Source organism: Alosa pseudoharengus, unplaced genomic scaffold (assembly GCF_046254945.1).
Source record: "Alosa pseudoharengus isolate Yale_2024_CS ecotype anadromous, Long Island Sound unplaced genomic scaffold, YU_APseudo_1.1 YU_APseudo_1.1_scf_3, whole genome shotgun sequence".
In the NCBI taxonomy this organism is placed as follows: Eukaryota; Metazoa; Chordata; class Actinopteri; order Clupeiformes; family Clupeidae; genus Alosa; species Alosa pseudoharengus.
In genome coordinates this window covers 7167995-7194316 of record NW_027468718.1, presented here as the reverse complement: position 1 = coordinate 7194316, position 26322 = coordinate 7167995, and the positions used below count along the sequence as shown (strand labels likewise).

The 26322-nt window shown below is 38.5% G+C and overlaps 1 protein-coding gene and 1 non-coding gene across 2 annotated transcripts; both read left to right on the top strand.

Annotated features, from left to right (window-relative positions):
• The first annotated feature begins 3234 nt into the window (after positions 1-3234).
• LOC143100110 (hereditary hemochromatosis protein homolog) lies at positions 3235-22731 on the top strand. The gene is made up of 6 exons (XM_076263048.1): positions 3235-3581; positions 20127-20387; positions 20562-20834; positions 21226-21504; positions 21591-21756; positions 21863-22731. The coding sequence occupies exons 1-6, from the start codon at positions 3488-3490 to the stop codon at positions 21873-21875; spliced, it is 1086 nt and encodes a 361-aa protein (XP_076119163.1). The 5' UTR covers positions 3235-3487; the 3' UTR covers positions 21876-22731.
• LOC143100996 (U1 spliceosomal RNA) lies at positions 3717-3881 on the top strand. The gene has a single exon (XR_012981999.1). It is a non-coding gene; the product is annotated as a U1 spliceosomal RNA (small nuclear RNA).
• Positions 22732-26322: the final 3591 nt, after the last annotated feature.

Here is a 26322-nt window from a genome sequence, read left to right as displayed (position 1 = left end):
TCTTCATTTTCATTTTCAGTCCAGTGTACCCTATCAGGAGGACTTGTTTTCCAATAATGGCTGGCGGACAGTAAATTATCCCCTACTAGTCAACTAGTGTTGACAATACATACAATCCGCAAAATTTGTTCAGATTGTTCACATCATTTTCACATGAATATTTAAAGCTTTCTGCAAAAAAGACAGAGAAGGCAGATCTGCTGCTTTTCACTCAAATTTTCATCACTCAAAATTTCATTTTGCCCCAGGAAGCATTATAGAAAACACATTATCTGTGTTTACTGAGTTATTTTCATTTTAGAGCATCAGTGGTGAATTATTAATTACTGTCTAATGGACAGTACCTGCACCTGAGGCCGGCATGATGACAGCATGTATCCAGGGAGATTTGCATGCTCTTGATGACTGTACATTTTCACAGCAGGAGTATGTTATAATGTTCTTATACCAATAAGAATAAAAATGTTGTAATACTAGCCTTGGTTTGTAGGGGCTAATACACCACCCATTCTCCCATAGGCCTCACACTGTGTCAAGCTGCCTACTGCTGCACTCGAGTGGCTGATGAGTGGTATGCAGCCCTCAGTTTGTGCTCTCTTGCCTATAAGTAAAGTATATTTTTCTCAAGAATCAAAAACTAAACAAAACTTCTATTTCCTTGGTGTGGTGGGTGATTTGCTTAGAATGCTTTCAGTCCCAACCACCTACCCTCAATTTGTGGAGATATCTAACCACCTTTTGCAGTGATGCATCACATAAACTTAAATTATTTCTTGAGAAACAAACAAAATGTCAGTACTAGTACAATATTTAACTATCCATATATATTAAGCATAGGCCTGTTATAGGCTCCTTGAGCAGACTGCTGACTCATTGGTCACTCTTGTTGTGAAACCTGGGCTCTGATCTCAATTTCAAAGATACACCCAGAGTTGACAAGTGTTATTGTGCTTCTTTCTGTACATGAAACAAACAGCACACATCCTTTCAGAAACTGCAGACACAGACCGATAACCCACATCCTGTTTCAAAATGCGATTTATGTTTGGTTAAGGGTTGAGCATGTTTCTGTCAAAACCCAGTAGACAGTGATCTACCTAGTGACATGATAGTGTGAAAAGAATAAGTTGATTGGCCAATGAAACTTGACTGATGGGTTGACCTGACTTTGAACTTGAGGGTTGATCTCATCGCTGCTTCTAAATGTGATTTATGCCTACATGAATGCCAAAATCCCTATAGATTAAATAAGAAAGGTTGTTTAGTTAAGGCATGAGTTTAAGACTCGGTGGTTGATATTATTATGATTTATGAAGTTATAATGTTTGTAATTATGGGATATTGGAATCACAATTTATTTTCTGTTCTCTGTTTGAAAATGAAAGTAAATTTACTCAATGTTTTCTATGCTATTGACATGAATCAAAACCCAGTAGGCAATGATCTACCTAGTAACATGACAGTGTAAAAAGAATAAGATGATTGGTCAATGAAACTTGACTGATGGGTTGACCTGACTATCAACTCGAGGCTTGATCTCATCGCTAGCATCGCAACATGCTCAAACCAAACCCTCAAAGTCCAAAGACTGGGGCTCGCTGAAAAGGAAGCAGCACAGTGGGGCGTCTGAGAGGTCTGCTAAGAGAGGAGCAATGGGCTTTCAGAGGAAGAGTGTCTCGAAAACACAAGCTCCACAAGAGCAAGTCCTCTTTCCCGAGGACCAACCCACTACTTTTCATGTTCCTTTTCAAACAATTGTTATTATTATTACCAGAGGTCAGCATAATTTTACGCCTATCTCGACATATAGGCCTATCTCTACTCTGAATATGTTCAAATCAACTAGTTGAGTTCCAAACATCCCCGACAAGGCTCTTTGGAGCGCCAAGTGGACAGAATGCCTTTTGTGTTTCAAAATGTATACATTCATTATGAAACCAAGTAACATTGTAATGCCTTTTGTACATAAAATACACAAATCAGTTTGCATTGTGTCCACGAAACACTGAGAGCACGTCCTTTCGGGGATGAAACGGACTGGTAGCCTTTTCCTTTTGTGGACATAAGGCTGAATTCACTCACTGTCATGGGCAAAATAAAACAAATTCTTTTTTGGACAAATGTAATTTTGTCAACATAATCTAGGCCAGTAAATGCAGTGTGTCGCAAAATGTGGAATGCACTACAAGCATCACTGTGTACCTATCCAATGTCAATTTTGTCTAACACAGTATTGTGTTGTGTTACAGAAACTACGTATTTTGCTCAGTACAAAATTAATTATGTCACAGGCTTCGAATACTAGTTTGTGCTATATATTGCCTATATTGGTCAACTTTATATGGCCCTAAAAAAGATAAATTTACCTATGGGGCGTACTATAATATTTATTCCTTGGTGCCGTCCAGTGCTGGGTTTTAGTACAATGAAATTTCCAAGTAGGCCTTGGATATTCTATTTGACAAAGTGTGTGTGTGTGTGTGTGTGTGTGTGTGTGTTCCAGCAGAGGCCTCCTGTAGACAGGGAGGGACCAGACTCATCTTACCCAAAGTCGGTGGTGGATTAGAAGATTTAAGACTTCATCTAAAATTTTCTTTTAACATTAACGTTGCAATACTACATCTGAATGCCTACTCTCAGTACATACCACCTGTATAACACAATCACGTTGAAATTACTTGAATATTTCATGTAGGCCTAAGCCTCATCAATTTCATTGGAACTACTTGTTCAAATTGAATTATCACAGCATGAATTTTACATGAATTTTGTAAACCAGAAGAGAAATGCTGGACTAACATAAGACATTTCATTCATGTACAACTGATGTACACAATAAAATCAAATAAATCCAGCATTTATTTTTTTCAGTGTATGCTAGCATGGCTAATGCCACTACATCCAAGTCAGTCTCCAATTCAGCCAGTGTTCCCAGTCTTGCAACAGATGCCATAGCCGGACTTCAGGCTACTTTGGAGAAAACAATGCATGGCTCAGGTTAGTGATACACTTTAAGACATGAGGATATTTCCCAAGTTAAGAGAGCACAAGTTAAAACTAACATGGACATTATAGCCATATGAAAGATTAAGGCAGACGGTCGAATTATGGACTTTGAAACTGAAAATACCAGGCTGGCCACTGAATTGCAAGTCTCTCAACAGGAAATAATGTAGCTGTACGCCACCACATCTCTCACCACATTCTTGCTCTGACTGTCTGACAGTTGTCACGTACTTTTACACGTGACTGTTTCCCTTTAAACTTTAAAGGTCTTGTTTTGAACATGCTACTGCTTTCACTTTGTGAATCCAGTCAGCAGAGTAACAGCATATAATAGTCTAGTAATAACAACATGTGATATCTGCTCTTATGTTCTTACAGCTTATATCATTTCAATCTAACTGTCTGTATTGAAGGAATAACTGGATTACATACACATTTCTTAAACAAGATGACCTGATCTAAGCAGCAAACAAAAGAAGACATGATGTTCCTCTTTGAAGGCTCAGGCTCATCTGCAACTGCAGTGTGGATTTATTTATCTCTACTGATCCTCATTCCTCTCTCAAATGGTTCAGGTATGTAGTGTGTGTTCTAGAGCATTCATGTTTGTATATGGTCTGTTTAGACATTTCACATTTCTTATCAATTATTATGTCCTATAAATCCCATACTTTTGAAATGGCATAATGGTTTGTTACATACTTATACTCATACTTACCTGGCAGGGGTGATACAATGATCAAGAAGGTTGTTTGCCCAGGGCAAGGCTCGGCCATTGCACATCCGGTCGTGCTGACCCCTGCGAATTCCTCAAATGTGGGAATCTCGACTGCACAATTTCTGGTAGTGGGGGACTGCGTTCAAGCTCTCCCCTGATTTGAGGCAGCCGTGGTCTACTGGTTAGCGCTTCGGACTTGTAACCGGAGGTTTGCCAGGTTCGAACCCCGACCAGTAGGCACGGCTGAAGCGCCCTTGAGCAAGGCACCTAACCCCCTCACTGCTCGCCGAGCACCGCTGTTGTTGCAGGCAGCTCACTGCGCCGGGATTAGTGTGTGCTTCACCTCACTGTGTGTTCACTGTGTGCTGTTTGTGTTTCACTAATTCACGGATTGGGAAAAATGCAGAGACCAAATTTCCCTCACGGGATCAAAAGAGTATATATACTTATATATACTATACAATCTTAAAGCAACACCAAAGAGTTTTTTAAACCTTAAAATAATGCTTCCAAAATCGTTTCAGTGGTTCATCAACTCGTAACAGAGTGAACGGCACTTCTGCATTCGCTTTGCGGCCCTCTATCGGCTATAACCGCACTATGTAAGTTTGCCAGATCGGGTAGCGGATCTGTAGTTCGATGGAATGAGACATAAGAAACTACAAATTTGACTTGCATGATGTCGCAATACATCATACTTTCATAAAATCATGCAACATATTCTACCTTGTCTGTGGACATCGTTATTTGCAAAGCCGGAGCTGGATAAACAAATAGCGTGCGTGCGACAAAGGAAAAGTTCTTTGGTGTTGCTTTAAAGCAGGGTATTTCCTCATTTCCATTTATGGATAAACTCAGCTGATTTAAATCGACTTACCAAAAATGCTACTGCTCTATAGACATGAAGGGTCTTGTCCTGTTTTGTATTCAATTGTGTATCCTTTGTTTACCTTGTGTGCCATGTGCTCCTTTGTTTACCTCCTGTGCCATGTGCTCCTTTGTTTACCTTGTGTGCCATGTGCTCCTTTGTTTACCTCCTGTGTCCCGAGCCATGTGCTCCTTTGTTTATCCTGGTCATGTGCTTCTGTTCCGTATCCCTGTTGCCCCTTATTCTTGTTGCCCCTTATTTCTGTTGCCCCTTATCCCTGTATTCTGTTGCCCCTCACCTCATTATAGTTTCTGTTCCCTGATTATTGGGTCATTGTGTTCACCTGTGTCCTGATCCTAGTTAAGAATGTGTATTAAACCCTCATGTGTATTAACCCTCATTTGTGTGCTTTGTTCTTTGTTCGTGTGCATTTTCACTTTTGTGGGCGTTGGTAGTGTAGTAGTTAACCCTCTAGGCGCCACAGGCGACTATAGTCGACAAGATGCGGTACTGAATAAAACGGCCGATTTTGTCAAATAGGGTGTCATATTTCGTTCGACCTCCCCTCCACTAGATGGCAGACATGTCATATGTCATCCCCGAGTCCGAAAAAGGGCACTCTTTAAACAAAACTTTCACGCTACAGCTGCAGTGAATCAGTGCGTGAAATACCGGAGCTAGTGTGCGTGTGAGCCACTTTGTCAGAGCGATATTGTCAACGTCAGCGAGTATTTGCATTAGATTATCGTCTAATGGCATCAAAAAAGTTTACCTGAAATGAAGTGTTGGGTCTTCTATTCGCGGACCCTGATTCTGAAGGGGAATATCTGCCTTCAGAAAATGACGGTGATTCGTTTAGTGAGGCTTCAGATGCGTCCCTGCCTTGCAATGATGCAGCTGGAGAAAGTGAGAGTTTACTCCATAGTTTAGCTTACACCAAGCACAAACGTTGAATCGTTTGCCCAATGTCACTGGTGGGAATAATGTTTCACGGGTTCGGAGTGTTCATCGGGAAGTTAGCAGGGTAGTGGTGTGGCAAACGAGGCTGGAGGTAGCCTAATGATAGCGCTAGCCAGGGCTGTAGTCAAGACCACCTTTGTCGAGTCCAAGTCAAGTCCAAGACCAGGACTAGTCGAGACCAAGTCAAGACCGAGTCCAAAGAGGTTCGAGTCCAAGACAAGACCGAGTCCAAAAAGGTTCGAGTCCGAGTCAAGACCGAGTCCAGGATAGGAAAAAAAGTCTTATGCATGACAATCATTTTGGGTTATTATTATTATTATCTAAAAGCAAAAACAGTGTGAACACACCCAGGATTTGTAAGTGTAGCCATTCCCCTTCTCCAATATTATTATAGGGCTGTCAAACGATTAAAAATATATATTTTGAAATGAATTCATCTCGATTAAAAGTTCCTAAAGACTAAAGCTTCTTAAATGGCATATTAATACAACATAAATCACAAAATGATAATGAGTAACCACAAAGGTAAAAGAAAACACTTTTATATTATTTAAATGATAATACTGACACAGTAATTGTGTTTTAAAGTATTCATTTCTTAAGAAATACTACACATTTGATGCTGTTTAACTCATTTGTAAATGGTGCACTGTCACTTTAAGCCCATTGTGGCCACGTTCTCATAGGCCTAATGATCTTTTTTTTACCAGCTCCATTGAAATATAGCCTATAGCTAGTCCACAAGCTCTAATATTGTTTGTACCACGTGTATTGTACAATATTAACAATGATAAGCATGATATTAAGTTGGTATAAACAGCTTTCATTCCTTTGGAAATAAAAGCATGTAATGACATGATGCTAGCTAGACATTTTCTGTTTGCAATTAAAAGTGAATGATGAGCCTGAGCCAGTCACCTATAGCTAGCTGAGTGGAATGTGTTTCAATCGGCATAATATGTGCTTCATGTAAACAAATTATTGAAGACTTCAAGACTCACCAGTTCCATTACACAAAGGCAAAGACAACTCTTCATATTTTTGTCCATTTTTCAAAATCACAGTGAGTGCAGCCTACATGTCAAAGTGCCCTGGCTCTCATAGTTTATAACTGGTCAGTAGTGGAAATCGGATAAATCCGCAATCTCATCTAACCTCGTCTTTGTTGCCTTCCTTTTATAAGTTTCTTATATTAAAAAGGAGATATCAATTATCATCAACAACGACAATCCAGCTAGAGCCTGCCAATCGTTTTCTTTCCCTCTCGTGTGCGCTCAGACGCGCTCTCAATTAAATGGAGTGGCACACGTTCAAGTTGGATCTTAATGGAGAGGACCCGAAAAGTATCATCTTTATGTAACTGTTGCTGTTGGTGCATTTTGACATTGTAAACGTTATCTAACAAGAGTGAAAAGCAGTTTGCAGTAAAGCTACTATTTATTGGCTAAATGTTGGTTCCTCTTCATCTTCAGCTAACTCCACAGACAGTAAAAAAAAACATCAGCCCCCCACAAAGGTAAACACTATTGCGTTAATATTTTGTAACGCATTATGTATTTCAAAAATGAATCGCTGCGATTAACACGTTAATTTTGATGGCCTTAAAGACACCTGGACTCGGTCGAGACCAAAAGCCATATTGGGCAAGACCAGTGGCCGAGACCAAGACAAGACCAAGTCCAAATACTAGCGAGTCCGAGACAAGTCCGAGACCATAGAAAAACGGTCTCGAGTCCGGACTCGAGTCCAAGACCGGACTCGAGTACTACAGCCCTGGCGCTAGCTTCTGTCTTCTGAACGTGTGCCTCTCCACAATCGCGGCGACAGTAACGTGGTGGAGCCTTTGTCTAATGCCATTGGGTATGTTAGACGAGGTCGAAGTGCTCATAGGACAGTTAGTGGGGAACGTAGTGGTAGTGTGGGGAGTCGCAATGAGAATGACAGTAGGCCTAGTCCGAGCTGCGCAAATTCTCTCCACTCGGTGCGCGCGAGGCAGATCTGGCCATGCTGCTCGCATGGTGGAGGTGGTGACACGCTCTCTCCCTCTCCCTCTCCCACACACACACACACACATTAGGTCATGCATAGCCTATCACAAGATGATGGGAATGCCGGCCCTGTATGGATAGGGATAGGGAGTCATTATCTCTACAGCAAAAGGCCTGCTACATAAAAAAAAAATGTCAGCCATTTATTAGTAATGATTTACACTGTTGATTTGCTATCTATTTCCCTGATCATTTAGGACATACACTATGTGTTCCTTTTTGTGTGTTCATGTCCTTGTGATGTGTGTGTCTTTGTCAGCTAAGAAAAAAAACCAAAAAAACATCAACAAAAACAACAAAAAGAAAAAAAATACTAACATTGTCTCTTGTCTTGTCTCGTCATCTCACTCCTGATCTGTGCCTTGCCGTGGCAAATGAGCTTTTGAACTAAACAGGTCTTGTCTACTTGTGTTTGTGTGTCATCTGAATAATATATATGTGCCCCATACATGGAATCAGAGTGCCTACTGTATATAGTAAATGGAAAATCTCTACAGCAAAAGGCCAGTCTACCGCTACATGCTTTTGGTTTGTTACTGCCATTTATTAGTAATGATTTACACAGTTTGTTCACTACTTACTATTTACCTGAGCATTCAGTATTGTGCAATATAGCATACAGAAGGTGAGGGACATTTTGGGGGGAAAGAAGTGGTGCATTTTATCATTCAAACATGCGACTTTTCATGAAAATTCTATAATCCAAGATGGCCGCCACCATATGACGTCATAATATGCAAATTAGATATAAACATTTAATCTCTACATAAACTTTGGGTCATCCTTAATATTTCTCTAATTTACAGAAAGTCTCTATCTCTTATCACTTTTAAGATATAGCCTTTTGAAATGAAGATGTCAAAATTGATCGTTTCGGAAAAAAACCTCTGGCGCCTAAAGGGTTAATGAGCTGGGCAGGCAGGCAGTAGCCAGAAAAGTTGTGGGTTCAATTCCCAGCGTTCACTGTTGTGCCCTTGAGCAAAGCTTTTAACCCCAAGTTACTTTGAGGACAATGGCCCTAAGTGATATAATTGACATTATGTAAGTTGCTTTGGATAAAAGTGTCTAAAACTGCTAAATTAATAAATGTAATGTTAATGTGCATTAGGTCCTACTCTTTAAGAAACACATAACAAGACATACGTTTACAATCTTTATAAGACATATGAGCTGCTGCTTAAATCAGCCTTTAATTTCTAATACTCGTTTCAATAAGAGAACAAACAAGCAAATGAAACATGCATGTCTATCAAAACCAAAAGACAAAATTGGAAGATGCATTACATAAAAGAGCCTATGTGCACCTAGAGTTTACAATTCTAAACCTAAATCACAGGACAGCACAATGCAGGTTGGATCACATTGTCACAGACTATAGCTGCTAAAAGACCACCACTTGCCCCGTATGACATTTAAAATAAATAATATAATAACAAAACATAAGGGGGCCCATGGATTTCAACTTTAAGTTTCACGTGCATAGAACAAACATTATTGTGACTACACGGCAAATATACATATAAAAACAATGTTTCATTTGAGTTTTACTACTCTGGCCATTTCTATGTCACAGAAAACATATCAGGTCTCTACACAGGAAACTGCTGGACTGGTCCTCATCGCCTCTCCTTCCTGCTCTGACTGTCTGGCAATTGTCACGTATGCCTCTGATTTGTACACGTAGCTGTTTCCCTTTAAACTATAAAGGTCTTGTTTTTCGCATATGTTGCCTGACAGATGTCACGTACATCATTCTCAGACACTGTGACATGTGACTATAGGGACATCACTTTTGTGCTGCTGTCTAGCAACAACAAAACCTGTCTGACTGATATCTAAGGAAATATGTGATATCTGTTAACAGATACATTTGAACAAAAAACAGTCCCATCCCATGAAAACCTCAAAAAGTGTGTGTGTGTGTTTGCACAAGTGTGTTTGAGTGCATGCAATCACCCACACGCTACTGTGCAATAGTAGAAGAAGATTTGTTTAAAGCAATTGCAGAAATACACAGCCCAACATTTGATATGTGAAACTGAAACCGATTTAGCAATTGCAAATGGAAATAATGTCAGATTTTTAAGTGTCAAAATGTTGTTGTTAATGCAATTTGGCATCTGTTGGAGCAGTAACATTACAGCCAGGGATACTAAGAAACTGAATAAGATCATAAGAAAGGCTGGCTTTGTGCTGGGGACAGCTCTGGAGCCCCTGGTGGTGGTGGAGAGAAGGATGCTGCACAAATATATTGTACAATGCTTTACATCCACTACACAACTTACTGGTCAAACAAAAAAGTTTTTTCAGTTGGAGGCTAATGAACTAAGCTGTAAGTAAGACAGATACAGAAAGACATTTTACCCACTGCAATAGCACTTTATAATGACTCCCCCCTGAACAGAAAGAGAGGAATAATATTTTTAGAATGATTTATATGTACAGTATGTACTGTATGTATGTTGGTATGTACAGTATGTGTGTGAGTGCTGTTTTTGTATGGCTGCTGGAACACTGTTATAATCAATCTATCTATCTATTTTTCTATCTTTTGGATACCTTTATGCTTGACATATATTATATTATATTATATTATATATGCTATTCATGACTGCTCTGCTGCTGATTATTCTTGTACTCACACCCTTACATGGACCTTAACAGATGGATTTTTCTTACATTCATTCATTCGTTTGAAGGGTTACACAGAGACTCAAATGCACTCTTCACACTTTCAGAGGCCTAGAAGTTTGGAGGCATCACTGAAAGGACGTGCTTGATGTGGCAAGTGGTATAGGCAAAGTCCTTTTAAGCAAGTCCCTCCACTTGGGGGCCATATTGCAACACTTTTTGGGCACTCATTAGGCATCTATTTCGGCAGAAATGCGTGTGCGCAATAGCCTGACGTAGTCATACTCCCGACCTCAAACGTTGTGGGCGGGACTAAGTTCGGAATGGCACCCAGGCTATGTGCGCAAGGCTTCACGACCAAGGGGGCAGGCGAATTCCCGGAAGTAGAAGCATCGATGTAGCGGTGGTTATCAACTCTCTGCTAACCCCATAGAACGCCCATCCATTTAGGATTTTTTTGAACTCCCATAACTTCATATAACATATATCATGTGCCGATAGTTTAGATTCTGTGTTATCTACATAAACAATAAAAGGCAAAACAAGACTCGACTACCTCGTACGTAACGTTAGGTTCCCGTAAGAAGAATGTTTAGCATGTCCGGTTGAAGGGAAGCTAACGCACTGAAGGGAGATAACCGTATTGTTTGGATAAGAAGCGTAGTCCAGCCAGCACGGAAACTCGTGAACAAAGCTATGTAGCCTACAATAGCATTGTAGCCTATGTTAAGGTAAAGCATAGAGGCAAGTAAACCTAATGGAAAAACAGTAGTTTTACCGTTAGGTAGTCTAACGATAATCTTTTCGTTTTCGATGGATTGACGTAGGTCAGAAAAGTGGAAAGAAGATTAGCCTCAAGGCTATAACTTTTTTGTTTTGTTTTACCATGACTGTTTTTGAAGATGATCATGTGTGGTAGTTTCAACATTAACACGACTTGATATCACTTGTGAGGATGATAATAATAATACATAAATAAATGTTTAACTTTGATGACTTTGAAGGCGAAGGAAGTGTGAGAAGAATTTCTGTGTAGCCTATCTATCATATGAGTTACAAGATTCAGTTCGATGGCTAACGTCACGAAGTTAAGTGCGAGTCTGCGCAGTACTGGGGGGACCAACTGAAAAATGACTCAGTACCCTCCCATTGAGAACGACGGAGTCTGTTCATCCATTTCTTTTACCGTCTATGTTCACGACACCAATCTTGCTCCAGCAGCAAGATCACAACCCATGATTGGCACGATGTCTTCACAACACAGCACATGATTGGCTCAATGTATTCACATGTCGACGTTTTGCTGCGGAAGGGGTGTGATATGTGTAGACAACTGCCATATTGGCGTTACAAACTAACCCCATGCATTTCTATGGATGATTGTTCTCCTCATTAGAAAGTCTCTGGTATATAGGTTTTAAGGCCTTCACCTGTACATAGAAGCTGATTATGCCATGATGGGACTTGCACCCAAAGAAATAGTTAACACATCAATAAACTTAACCCAATAAGGCACTCAGGTTCATATACTAAACAGCAGGAGATGTGGTTCGATAAAAGAAATCAAGCTTTTATTAACATGGTTTGGACAGACAACATACATGATACACTAACATATGCATGTGTGCGCACCAATACACCAAGACTGGAGGGGAATGAGGATAGGACAGGGCTGAGGCTTACCAGTGGGAGGCCAGCGAGCCTCCAGTGGGTCACACACTCACACGTGCCACTAAAAGGAACACTGCACCACCAACTTGGGCACACAGCTCCTGAGAAACAGGGGAAAGAGACACAGGGTTAGTTGGCCCACACACACACACACACACACACACAGCCATCTAACCAGGTTAACAAACACAAAATCCAATACTGGTCAGGGATCATATGCTGCCCCGGCACAGCAACACAATATTCACAAAACAGGGCTGCAGACACAGGAGGGCCTCCTGTCAGTGGTACAGTGAAATCAAATGCAAAGAAAATAAATGAACTAAACAATAACAAAATCAATTGCAATGAGCCAAACGCTGTCACAGTGGGGATCAGCAGTGCTACACAAATGGACTCCTACCAGTGGCAAACACAAAGGGGGACATATACCAATCAAGCAAAACAAACAAACTTAGCTATGTCAGTTACACAGACACTCAATACATATATCAGACATCACAACATTCATCCATTCACCCAGACACGTACACACAAACTAAGACGTAGGACAGAGTTATTTGTTACAGGCAGTGTTGGGAGTAACACATTACAAAGTAATGCATTACTGTAATCCCACTACTTTTAGCAGTAACAAGCATGTAACAAAGTATTTTGTATTAAAACAAGTAATGCAGTTACAATTACTGAAATTTAAATGAGTTTATTACTGGTGTATCTTGTGTGAAAAATGAACGACTTCAGCAGACAAGATGACAGATCCACTTGGCCCCAGCCGTGGCGCAACTGGCTGGGGCACCTGCACCGTACGCCGGCGACCCAGGTTCGATTCCCGCCCCGTGGTCCTTTCCGGATCCCACCCTGACTCTCTCTCCCACTCACTTCCTGTCAATCTCCACTGTCCTATCCAATTAAAGGCATAAAAAGCCCAAAAAAATAAAAATAAAAAGATGACAGATCCACCTTTGCTCGCCCGACCTTAGCAGTGTTTCCTGCGATTGTGTTTTGTGTTTCCAATGCAGATACATTCTTTAGTTATAGCAGTCTCCTCACATTCCTCCTTATTTCACGGAAGAGTTCAGGCTACAATTTTAATGGACATCATAAACGCCTTTCCCTTTTGTTTCCATCTGGTAAACTCCAAGTTTGCAGTAGGCGCATTGTTGTTCTCTTTCTGCTCTTCTTCACCTCTTGCACAAAAGCCTCGTTCTATTAATTTTACATTCTTACAACATAGCGACAACACAACACCAATATGCCTACATAGCCTTGGCACAGACACACAGGTTTAACTTGAGAGAAAAATGCAGATTTCACAACCCTCCACAAATAGCCTACAATATAACGACTTAGCTATTTGCACTAGGGTATGTTTACATCGGAATTGACGTCCATGGTGTTATGGGTTCATTTGGAACATATAATACAACTTCTCTCTGGAACACCTTAGCTGGTTCTTCAAAAGTAAAAGTTTGAGAACCCATGTACTGTACAACGCTATACTGTTTGATTGGAAGGGTTGAGACTAGCCTACAATAAAAAGGTCTACAAATTATGTTTATTGTGTGTGTGACTGTTCAGTACTGTTCACACTGACATTTTAAAAGCAGACATGAAAGTAACTCAAAAGTAGCTTTTTCTTGTAACTAATTACAGTGCATGAAAATGCACTGTACTGTTCTTCCTAGGCTTCTTATTACAGTGCATGAAAATGCACTGTACTGTTCTTCCTAGGCTTTTTATTACAGTGCATGAAAATGCACTGTACTGTTCTTCCTAGGCTTCTGATTCTTATTACAGTGCATGAAAATGCACTGTACTGTTCTTCCTAGGCTTCTTCTTATTACAGTGCATGAAAATGCACTGTACTGTTATTCCAAGGCATTTTATTACAGTGCATGAAAATGCACTGTACTGTTCTTCCTAGGCTTCTTCTTATTATAGTGCATGAAAATGCACTATACTGTTATTCCAAGGCTTCTTCTTATTATAGTGCATGAAAATGCACTATACTGTTCTTCCTAGGCTTCTTATTACAGTGCATGAAAATGCACTGTACTGTTCTTCCTAGGCTTCTTATTCTTATGATTCTTCTTATTATAGTGCATGAAAATGCACTATACTGTTCTTCCTAGGCTTCTTATTACAGTGCATGAAAATGCACTGTACTGTTATTCCAAGGCATTTTATTATTATTACAGTGCATGAAAATGCACTGTACTGTTCTTCCTAGGCTTCTTATTCTTATGATTCTTCTTATTACAGTGCATGAAAATGCACTGTACTGTTCTTCCTAGGCTTCTTCTTATTACAGTGCATGAAAATGCACTGTACTGTTCTTCCTAGGCTTCTTCTGATTCTTATTATAGTGCATGAAAATGCACTATACTGTTCTTCCTAGGCTTCTTCTGATTCTTCTTCTTCTTCTAACGCACTTAATGCAGCTTCAACCGTTTAACGTAGAAACTTCATTCAAACTATGTTACGTAGGTCTTACTTAGGACATGCCTGCTATGTATTTTTCAGCTTTGTAACTTTTATACTTTTTAAACTATTAATTAAAAACTACTCAAAATTTCCCCATAGACTTAACATGGGCTGATGACATCACAATAGAGCCGTTAAGCAATTAGAATCCTATGGCAGGTGTTCGGGCCACCTGGATCTCAACTGCCATTCTCAGGCTTTAAGCATACAAACTGGCCCTATTAAGACTACACATCCTGTTCAACTGCTTCCTCTGCCAAAAACTGTTTCAAAATAAAAGTCCTCACTACAATATTTCACTGTTAAACAATTTAACCCTTTAAACTACTGAACTTTTTAACTGTTCAGCCATTGTAACTGTTACTTGTCATCAACTATGACTCCTACCCACTGTAGCTAGTTAGCTAAGTAACATGGTTAGCTAGTTAGCATGCTAGCATGTTAGCATGCTAGTTAGCATATTTAGCAAAACTGCTAAAAACTATTAGCTAAGTTAGCTAAGTCACATGGTTAGCATAGTTAGCATGCTAGCATGTTAGCATGCTAGTTAGCATTTTTAGCAAAACTGCTAAAAACGATTAGCTAAGTTAGCTAAGTCACATGGTTAGCATAGTTAGCATGCTAGCATGTTAGCATGCTAGTTAGCATTTTTAGCAAAACTGCTAAAAATGATTAGCGAAGTTAGCTAAGTCACATGGTTAGCATAGTTAGCATGCTAACATATTAGCATGTTAGTTAGCATTTTTAGCAAAACTGTTAAAAATGATTAGCGAAGTTAGCTAAGTCATACGGTTAGCATAGTTAACATGCTAGTTAGCATTTTTAACAAAACTGCTAAAAATGATTAGCTAAGTTAGCTAAGTCACATGATTAACATAGTTAGCATGCTAGCATGTTAACATGCTAGTTAGCATTTTTAGCAAAACTGTTAAAAATGATTAGCTAAGTTAGCTAAGTAAAATTGTTAGCATAGTTAGCATGTTAGCATGTTAACATGCTAGTTAGCATAGTTAGTAAAACTTCTAAAAATGATTAGCTAGGTTAGCTAAGTCACATGGTTAACATAGTTAGCAGTTAGCATAACTACTAAAAATTAAAACATTAGCTAAGTTAACTAAGTTAAGTATTATCCACCTATTTAACCGTTCAATCATTCCAACTATATTAAACCTTATCTACCAAACAAATCATTTAACCATATAAACTATCCACCTATTTAACTGTTCAGTCACTCCAACTATATTAAACCTCATCTACCTAGCAACCAATATAGTTTGTTTTTACTCTGTATGATATTTTACATCATATTTTTTGCATTTTCATGCACTGTATTTCCTTCAGGAAATGCTTTTTCTAGTTCTTATTCTTCTTCTAACGCACTTAATGCAGCTTCAACCGTTTAACGTAGAAACTTCATTCAAACTATGTTACGTAGGTCTTACTTAGGACATGCCTGCTATGTATTTTTCAGCTTTGTAACTTTTATACTTTTTAAACTATTAATTAAAAACTGTTCAAAATTTCCCCATAGACTTAACATGGGCTGATGACATCACAATAGAGCCGTTAAGCAATTAGAATCCTATGGCAGGTGATCGGGCCAGCTGCATCAACTGCCAGTCTCAGGCTTTAAGCATACAAACTGGACCTATTAAGACTACACATCCTGTTCAACTGCTTCCTCTGCCAAAATCTGTTTCAAAATAAAAGTCCTCACTACAATATTTCACTGTTAAAAAATTTAACCCTTTAAACTACTGAACTTTTTAACTGTTCAGCCATTGAAACTGTTACTTGTCATCAACTATGACTCCTACCCACTGTAGCTAGTTAGCATGGTTAGCATAGTTAGCATGCTAGCATGTTAGCATACTAGCATGTTAGCATGCTAGTTAGCATTTTTAGCAAAACTGCTAAAAATGATTAGCTAAGTTAGCTAAGTAACATGGTTAACATATTTAGCATGCTAGCGTGTTAGCATGCTAGTTAGCATTTTTAGCAAAACTGCTAAAAATGATTAGCTAAGTTAGCTAAGTAACATGGTTAGCATAGTTAGCATGCTAGCGTGTTAGCATGCTAGTTAGCAATTTTAGCAAAACTGCTAAAAATGATTAGCTAAGTTAGCTAAGTAACATCTTTAGTATAGTTAGCATGTTAGCATGTTAGTTAGCATTTGTGGCCAGGCTATATTAAACCTCATCTACCTAGTTCAGTCATTCCAACTGTTAAACCTCATCTACCTAGCAAATAATTTAACCTTTTAAACTATCCACCTATTTAACTGTTCAGTCATTCCAACTATATTAAACCTCATCTACCTAGCAACCAATATAGTTTTTTTTTCTGTATGATATTTTACATCATATTTTTTGCATTTTCATGCACTGTATTTCCTTCAGGAAATGCTTTTCTAGTTCTTCTTCTAACGCACTTAATGCAGCTTCAACCGTTTAACGTAGAAACTTCATTCAAACTATGTTACGTAGGTCTTACTTAGGACATGGGTGCTATGTATTTTTCAGCTTCGTAACTTTTATACTTTTTAAACTATTAATTAAAAACTAATCAAAATTTCCCCATTGACTTAACATTATGATTATGACATCACAATACGGCCGTTAAGCAATTAGAATCCTATGGCAGGTGTTCGGGCCACCTGTTTCAACTGCCATTCTCAGGCTTTAAGCATACAAGCTGGCCCTATTAAGACTACACATCCTGTTCAACTGCTTCCTCTGCCAGAAACTGTTTCAAAATAAAAGTCCTCACTACAATATTTCACTGTTAAACAATTTAACCCTTTAAACTACTGAACTTTTTAACTGTTCAGCCATTGTAACTGTTACTTGTCATCAACTATGACTCCTACCCACTGTAGCTAGTTAGCATGGTTAACATAGTTAGCATGCTAGCATGTTACCATGCTAGTTAGCATTTTTAGCAAAACTGCTAAAAATGATTAGCTAAGTTAGCTAAGTCACATGGTTAGCATAGTTAGCATTCTAGCATGTTAGCATGCTAGTTAGCATTTTTAGCAAAACTGCTAAAAATGATTAGCTAAGTTAGCTAAGTCACATGGTTAGCATGCTAGCATGTTAACATGCTAGTTAGCATTTTTAGCAAAACTATTAAAAATGATTAGCTAAGTTAGCTAAGTAAAATAGTTAGCATAGTTAGCATGCTAACATGTTAACATGCTAGTTAGCATAGTTAACAAAACTGCTAAAAATGATTAGCTAGGTTAGCTAAGTCACATGGTTAACATAGTTAGCATGTTAGCATTGCTAAAATGAAAACATTAGCTAAGTTAAGTATTATCCACCTATTTAACCGTTCAATCATTCCAACTATATTAAACCTTATCTACCAAGCAAATCATTTAACCATATAAACTATCCACCTATTTAACTGTTCAGTCACTCCAACTATATTAAACCTCATCTACCTAGCAACCAATATAGTTTGTTTTTACTCTGTATGATATTTTACATCGTATTTTTTGCATTTTCATGCACTGTATTTCCTTCAGGAAATGCTTTTCTAGTTATTCCTCTTCTTCTAACGCAGTTAATGCAGCTTCAACCGTTTAACGTAGAAACTTCATTCAAACATTGACGCGTAGGTCTTAATTAGGACATGTGGGCTTTGTATTTTTCAACTTTGTAACTTTTATACTTTTTAAACTATTAATTAAAAACTATCAAAATTTTCCCATTGACTTAACATTGCCCTTTATGACATCACAGCAATTAGAATCTTATGGCAGGTGTTCAGGCCAGCTGGCCCAACTGCCATTCTCAGGCTTTAAGCATACAAACTGGCCCTATTAAGACTACACATCCTGTTCAACTGCTTCCTCTGCCAAAAACTGTTTCAAAATAAAAGTCCTCACTACAATATTTCACTGTTAAACAATTTAACCCTTTAAACTACTGAACTTTTTAACTGTTCAGCCATTGTAACTGTTACTTGTCATCAACTATGACTCCTACTCACTGTAGCTAGTTAGCTAAGTTAGCTAAGTAACTTGGTTAGCATAGTTAGCATGCTAGCATGTTAGCATGCTAGTTAGCATTTTTAGCAAAACTGCTAAAAATGATTAGCTAAGTTAGCTAAGTCACATGGTTAGCATAGTTAGCATGCTAACATGTTAGCATGCTAGCATGCTAGTTAGCATTTTTAGCAAAACTGCTAAAAATGATTAGCTAAGTTAGCTAAGTCACATGGTTAGCGTAGTTAGCATGCTAGCATGTTAACATTCTAGTTAGCATTTTTAGCATAACTGCTAAAAATGATTAGCTAAGTTAGCTAAGTAACATGGTTAACATAGTTAACATGCCAACATGTTAGCATGCTAGTTAGCATAGTTAGCATAACTGCACTTAATGCAGCTTCAACCGTTTAACATAGAAACTTCATTCAAACATTGTCGCGTAGATCTTACTTAGGACTCCCGGGCAATGTATTTTTCATCTTTGTAACTTTTATACTTTTTAAACTATTAATTAAAAACTAATCAAAATTTCCCCATTGACTTAACATTATGATTATGACATCACAATACGGCCGTTAAGCAATTAGAATCCTATGGCAGGTGTTCGGGCCACCTGCATCAACTGCCAGTCTTAGGCTTTAAGCATACAAACTGGCCCTATTAAGACTACACATCCTGTTCAACTGCTTCCTCTGCCAAAAACTACTGAACTTTTTAACTGTTCAGCCATTGTAACTGTTACTTGTCATCAACTATGACTCCTACCCACTGTAGCTAGTTAGCATGGTTAGCATAGTTAGCATGCTAGCATGTTAGCATGCTAGTTAGCATAGTTAGTATAACTGCTAAAAATGATTAGCTAAGTTAGCTAAGTAACATAGTTAGCATGTTAGCATGCTAGATAGAATAGTTAGCATAACTATTAAAAATGAAAACATTAGCTAAGTTAACTAAGTTAAGTAACTTGGTTAACATTATTATCTTTGATAACATAGTTAGCATAACTGCTAGAAAACATTAGAGCCATTCCAACTGTCAGTTATCGTCAATTATCTACCTAAATAATTTAACCATTTAAATTATCCACCTATTTAACCGTTCAATCATTCCAACTATATTAAACCTTATCTACCAAGCAAATCATTTAACTATATAAACTATCCACCTATTTAACTGTTCAGTCATTCTAACTATATTAAACCTCATCTACCTAGCAACCAATATAGTTTGTTTTTACTCTGTATGATATTTTACATAATATTTTTTGCATTTTCATGCACTGTATTTCCTTCAGGAAATGCTTTTCTGGTTACTTTTGATATACAGTATTGGTAAAGTAATTCAGTAAAGTAATTCTTTTGAAAGAAGTAACTAGTAACTGTAACTAATTTCTAATTTCCAGTAACTTGCCCAACACTGGTAACAGGACAGTGTAGCGATACAGCGGTCAGCAAAGCAGCAGTGTTCAGGTGTTAGTAGGACCAGCGTAATGGGGCTGTGTTAACTCTGGACCCCCCTGCTACACATAAATATATATGTAATGGATAATCCATATAGATATTGGTCTGAACTGGTTCAGCTGATTTGCCCCTGCATAGGAATGGGTTAGTTACAGAGGTTACCCAAAGCTCTGACACAACGTGGCCTGTTCTGGAACTGTTTGTTGTGTGGCCTTCTCACACGGTTATGAAATCTGCCAAACATTACTCTCATGTATGATTTCCTTGTACTCCCACCCCTCAGATGATGACACACTTGAGGTCCAGTACACAGTGCATCATGGCCCAGGTGGCAAGCTGCAGTTTCAGCAGACAACTCTGTTCAATGGACACGTGATATTTGCCTGTAACAGCACAACACTGAGAGACCAACCAGAACTTGACTGGGTAACACACGCATTCACCCAAGAGGAACTGGAGGAAAGACATGAGCAGTGTGCAAGTCAGTGTAATGATCACTGTGCTTCATTTGAGAAGATAAAACAGACTGTCACTGTTTCAGCTGGTGGGTCGTATAAATACACAAACAAATAAATCTGCAGATAGGAATACAAATTACATTACATTAGTACTTTTAGCCATTTGGCAATTAAGCATTTTATTCATAGTTGTTTATTTTGATTTACTCATAGAACAGAAAAGAATAAAACAAACATGCATTGTTTTTAAACCATTACAGATATTCTTCAAATACGTCGAGGTTGTATAATCAACAGCTCAGGACAGTTTGCCTTTGACAAGTGGGGTGTGAATGGTGAGGACTTCCTGACTTTTGACCCTGATGCTCTTAAATGGACGGCTCAGACTGATGAGGCCAACCCTTTAGCATCAGAGTGGGATGGAGAACGGCATATGAATTATGCTTACAAAGCTTCTGGCAATATTTTGTGTAGCAAGGCCCACATCTTGAAGATGAAGCAAGCAGCAAGGCCCAGTGATGGTGCACACACAGGTAAATTCCAGCAAACTGAAACATGACATATTGTTTACAGTGTTTACCATTTGGTATTGTGTCTGGCTCTTGAGTAGGACATGGGGTGGAGCAAATGGCCCACCAAATGGGGTGGCCCTGGTCCAAATGTGATGCATGTTTGATTCAGACAGACCTATTGGTTAGCAGTAGGCTTTAAACCTGCACTGTGCATGTTTGTATGAGTTTGTCTGGCTATTGAATGGAGTCATGGGGTGTGGGTATATTGAGTGCTTTAATTGAGTGGATATGGTAGGCCATGTTTTGATTAGGTAACTGCATATTTGCAGATAAGGAAATGACAATGACTGTTTTTGGACCATTGCACCACAGTCCAGCATTGTATAAAATACTTCTCCATCTTTTATTGTAGGTTTGGAGCTTCGTACATTTGCCGAATCTATTTCAGGAAGAACTGTCTCATATTTGCAGTGTCATGTGACAGACTACAGTCTATCAGGAGTCAGCATCCAGTTTACTGAAGATGGAGTTCCTCTTGATCATGGAGTTTATCAGACTGGACCTCGTCCCAATGGAGATGGAACAGTTCAGATGAGGGTCCAGGTTAAGACCACAATAGACAATAGTAAAACATATCGATGTGAAGTTTTGACAATTCATCCTGAGAATTTCATCAAGTCTCTTGTCTTTGGTAAGATCAACCTTGTGAAATGTGAATTAATTAACACTGCATCTATTAAAAGCAGAAGACCTTAACTGTCTACTCTGATTTCACAGATGACCCATCACCTCACCAGAGTACTGTGATTGGGACTGCAAAGGTTATTGGGATTGTTATATGTAACATTGTAATTTTGGTGATAATAATTAGTTGCAGTGTGTTGGTGCTGCATGTGAGGGAGAAGAGGAAGGCGGCGGCAGCGACAGAGGGAGCTATAATCATGTAAGGTGTTTTGTGTTCTGTGTTTTAGCAAAACAGCATTGTGTCTTACTGACTTATTGAATATTAACTTAACTGACTATTACTGATTACTAATTTTAACATACAGGTTTCCCAACTGATGACTGATCTTCATCTTCAGATTCAACTCAACAGTCAAAATGGCAACCTGAGTCTTTCAGTGTACTTTTTATATTGTTTAAATTACAAAAGTTATTTTGTTGTAGAAAATTATTTTTTTAAGAATTACTGTTCATTTGATGTTGTTTAATTCATTTATAAATGGTGCACTGTCACTTTAAGACTCTTTTGCCAGCTCCACTCAATAGCCTATCGCTAATGCTGTGCCTTTGGCTTGTGCCCTCTCACAGTTTATAAGTGCTCAGTAGTGGGAATGCGTTCCCAATTAAATGTAGTTAGATCTGCTGCAAAGGAGATACTACGTATCTCGATGTAACAAGCTGTTTTGACATTGACATTGTAATTGCTCTCTAAGAAGAGTGTAAAGCAGTTTGCAGTAGCCTAAAGTTACTCACAATGTTGTCTATCGCTGGAAAAAAATAGCGAGAGGCCTATGATAACCTAATTAAATGCTCGGCAGGCCGGATTAAAGTGCGTGGCGGGCCGCAGTTTGGACACCCCTGATCTATACACATGGTCAGTTGCAAGTGGTCAGTTGCCTTTTTTGGAAATCTCAGCTGTAGTGATATTAGCATGCTTGTCATGTGAGATTGATGCTTGTGGACAGCACATGTATTCATACGGCATATCCATATTTATTCTGCTGTTGTTACTGTTAATGCACGGCATATATCTTTAATGTAAACTAGGGCTTCTCAACGGGGGCATTCGTGCAAGCTAGGGGGGCGCTGGGAGAATCACAACATAGTTTGTGTAGTCATAATTGTTAACATGTGTTACCAATGTGTTACCAATGCTCCTATGTTAATTCTCATAAATAAAGTATTTGTACACACAGTTATAAATGGTTTGTTCATAGTAAATAAGCCTATATCTAAAATATATGTTTATGAATAAGTGTTAATACTTAATAAATTATGCAATAACATTTTGTTGATGAAGTAATATTTCCATTATTTAACAGTTGTTACATACACATGCACTAATGATTAGTTAAGGTGAGGATACATATTTTATAAACCATTATCTAATACTATAATTCATGATTAACTCAGGAGTTACAAGTGGTTAGTTAATGATATTTTGTGAGCTTATCTAAAGTGAGGACATGCTATGCCTTGCAAGACATTTTCAAATGAGTTGTAAAGATTACATTCACATTCATTCATTTAGCAGACAAGCAACGAACCCCCAACTTTTCAGGCTACTGCATGCTAATCCAGCTCCTTATCCACTACACTACCTTGGCCCAGATAGAGACCCCTACAACTATGAAAGAGTTTGTTTTACATGTACAAACACACACTCCAACAGATGCAGAGTTCAACTACATACATGTACAAACACACACTCCAACAGATCCAGAGTTAAAGTACATAGTACATGTACAAACACACACTCCAACAGATGCAGAGCGCATGGTCCGCCCCACACACAGCTCTGCTAACATATCCACACTATGTACAAACACACACATGCATGTGAGATGCTGCTGAGGCCGTGTACATACGGCAGTAAATAACATGCGCAGACATGCATGGGTCATCACAACCTAGCAGTGTGCTCTGTTTTTAAACACCAAAGAATTTGTTTTAGTTGCCAAGGGATAACTAACATTCCCTATTGCACTCCACTTCAAACTTAAATTCCGATTTTGTGAAGCAGCTGTGCCACCACAAAATGATAATAAATAAAAAGGTTTGAAGTTACTCTACCAGGAGAGGGAGGAAAGGACCGGCCATTTAAGGTCACCATCAAATTTGTGGCCCCAGTGAGCTGGCACCTGCTGCATGAGGTTCTAACAGGCCGTGGGGTTCCTGAACCCCTGGAGCTGGACAAGCCTATCAACACCAACCCTGTGCCATTGACAGAGAATTTGCTCTACACAGTCTGGTATGACCAGACACAATTCACTTTGTGAAAATGGTCTGGCCCCTCTGCCACTGAACCCCCCCCCCCACCCACCCACCCACCCACAATGGGATATTGTATCTGGCACCCAACAAGGTCATATAAAACATACAACACATGATGTGTCATTGCCCAACTAATATGTCTGACTTTTTCTGACTTTAGAAAAAGTATTGACTAGCTACACTGGGTTTGCAACTGAAGTGTTCCGTTCACAAAGCCTATGCAGATACAATTACAACTACAACTGGCCACACCAGATGTGAGAGCGCTACACACATTACAACAAATAAGATAAGATAAGCAGTGATTAAGCACAAATTAGCAGTGAATAAGCACAAATTAGCAGTGAATAAGCACAAATTAGCAGTGAATAAGCACAAATTAGCAGTTCTCTTGTTTCTGATTTTCTTAAAAACAAAACAAAAACAAAACATCAACACAGAGTTTGATTGTTGCATGTATTTTCAGCTTTGTTCGTAGAGCAGTAACAGTAAATGTGGAGTCAGAATAGAGGAGGATGCTCCTGGTGAGCAAGGTTTCTGCTCGCTAAAGTTCTCTGCTAGCTAAAGTTCTCTGCTAGCTAAAGGTTTCAGCACTGAAACTTGTCAAACTTCGTTCAAAGTCCTTCATCACATGAATTAAGATTAAACTAATTTCATTTCTGAGCACCACAAAGTCAGACCTCAGCAACTTTTTTAATGTAAGATTGTTCTTAGGTCACATATCAATCAAATCATAACAACTGCAATGGTACTGTTTTTAAAATCATGTGTAGTACGCCTAAGTGTAAATTTTGGAGTGGATTTTGGAGTGATTATGTTGCTTATTTAGTGTGTTTTCTTTGTGGAAAACTGAGTTTGCGTTTGGTGCAGTGAGAAACACTTGCTACACATATAGATTAGGCTCTTTTTTGAAATAAAACTACCACAAATGTGCACTGTAGCAATACTTTCTCCACAAGCAGAAATCCAAAACTGCAAGATAAAGCAACAAATCAAATATCTGTTGGGAAAGAATCTAGTTAGTATCATGTATATGCCACTACCCATTTGAGTTACAGTTATGGGATTTAACAGCTGACACACAGTCTACTTTAGTGTCGTGTGTGTGCCAAGTGCTGTTGAGTGGAGCTAAAATCAACAGTTTGTTGTTGTTAACAAAGAGCATCGGGGCATCAATGTCAAAAATAGGTGCGGTATGAGATCACACCCACACGTTTTACATTAATGTGTTAGGAGCATGGTGATACTGTGAACATGTTTACAGAACTATGACAAAAGTATTACCTCAAACTGACATAGCCTACCTCGTACACAGAGAAAGCAAAAGCCAGTTTTTTATTCATACCATCAGTGTGTAGTTGGCACATTGTGTGCTTATTATTGTGATGGCTTGTGTTTACTGTTTGATACGAAAACACAATTTTTACGAAGGTGTGAAGAGTTAAGCAAGGTGTGTTAGCTTTTGCAAGAGAACTACAATGTGTTGCTGATTTGGTGAAAGGTTTTCCTATTTGTGAGTGAGTTTTGCAAAAATAGCCATAGTTACAAAAAAATGTGCTTAAGCAATCAAAAAAAACAGTAAGCAATGTAGAAATGCACAGCCCAACATTTGATCATGAAACTGAAACTGAAACAGATTTAGCAATTGTATAATATGAAAATAATATTTTTAAAGTGTCTAAACCGCAGTTGTTTGGGAATTCTCAAGGGATATCATCGGGCACCCACCAATGTTCCCTCTAATTTTTTTGAGCACTGAGCAAATATTTTGTTTTCTGAGCGCACATTTCAGCACTGTGAGCAATTCGCAACCACGCGACCTGCCGAAAATGACCACAAGCCTGCGTTAGCCATAGGGAATTCAAAGAGATAACAGCAAATGTATCAATATGTCTAAAAAGTTGATATTTATTCAGTATCCTTTATAATGGTTGGACTTCTGGAACATTATAATGATGGTGTTTTACCAGTCAGTTTAGTTGAACTTAAAGGATCTTTGGTTGAACTTCAATAAGGTTTAGAGGTTATGACTGGTTCACTGGTTATGACTGATAATGATATATATATTATATATATACACAGCGGGGAAAATAAGTATTGAACACGTCAACATTTTTTTTCAGTAAGTATACTTCCAATGAGGCTATTTGCATGACATTTTCACCAGACATTAGTATTAACTCATATAATCCACCCATGTAAAAAAATCCAAACATTAAAGTCCATAGGTAGAATTATGTGCAATAAAGTGGACTGACCCAGGAAAAAAGTATTGAACACGCCTGCTGAAATTTCTTAAATACTTTGTGGAAAAGCCTTTATTCGTAATAACAGCTTCAAGGTATTTCCTGTATGATGAAACTAATCAGTCACAGTATTCTGGTGAGAGTTTGGCCCATTCTTTTAAACAGATAGTCCTTTAATATTGAAGATTTCAGGGGTCCCTCTTGTGAATCCTGATCTTTAGTTAACTTCCAAAACTGTTCAATTGAATTGAAGTCAGGGCCTTGAT

What these genes read in the sequence shown, in the direction of transcription:
- LOC143100110 (XM_076263048.1), top strand. Translation starts at nt 3,488, where the DNA reads ATGATGTTCCTCTTTGAAGGCTCAGGCTCATCTGCAACTGCAGTGTGG. An exon ending in CAGTGATGGTGCACACACAG is followed by an intron (nt 20,835 to 21,225) that starts GTAAATTCCAGC and finishes CTTTTATTGTAG; the next exon opens with GTTTGGAGCTTCGTACATTT. An exon ending in CATCAAGTCTCTTGTCTTTG is followed by an intron (nt 21,505 to 21,590) that starts GTAAGATCAACC and finishes CTGATTTCACAG; the next exon opens with ATGACCCATCACCTCACCAG.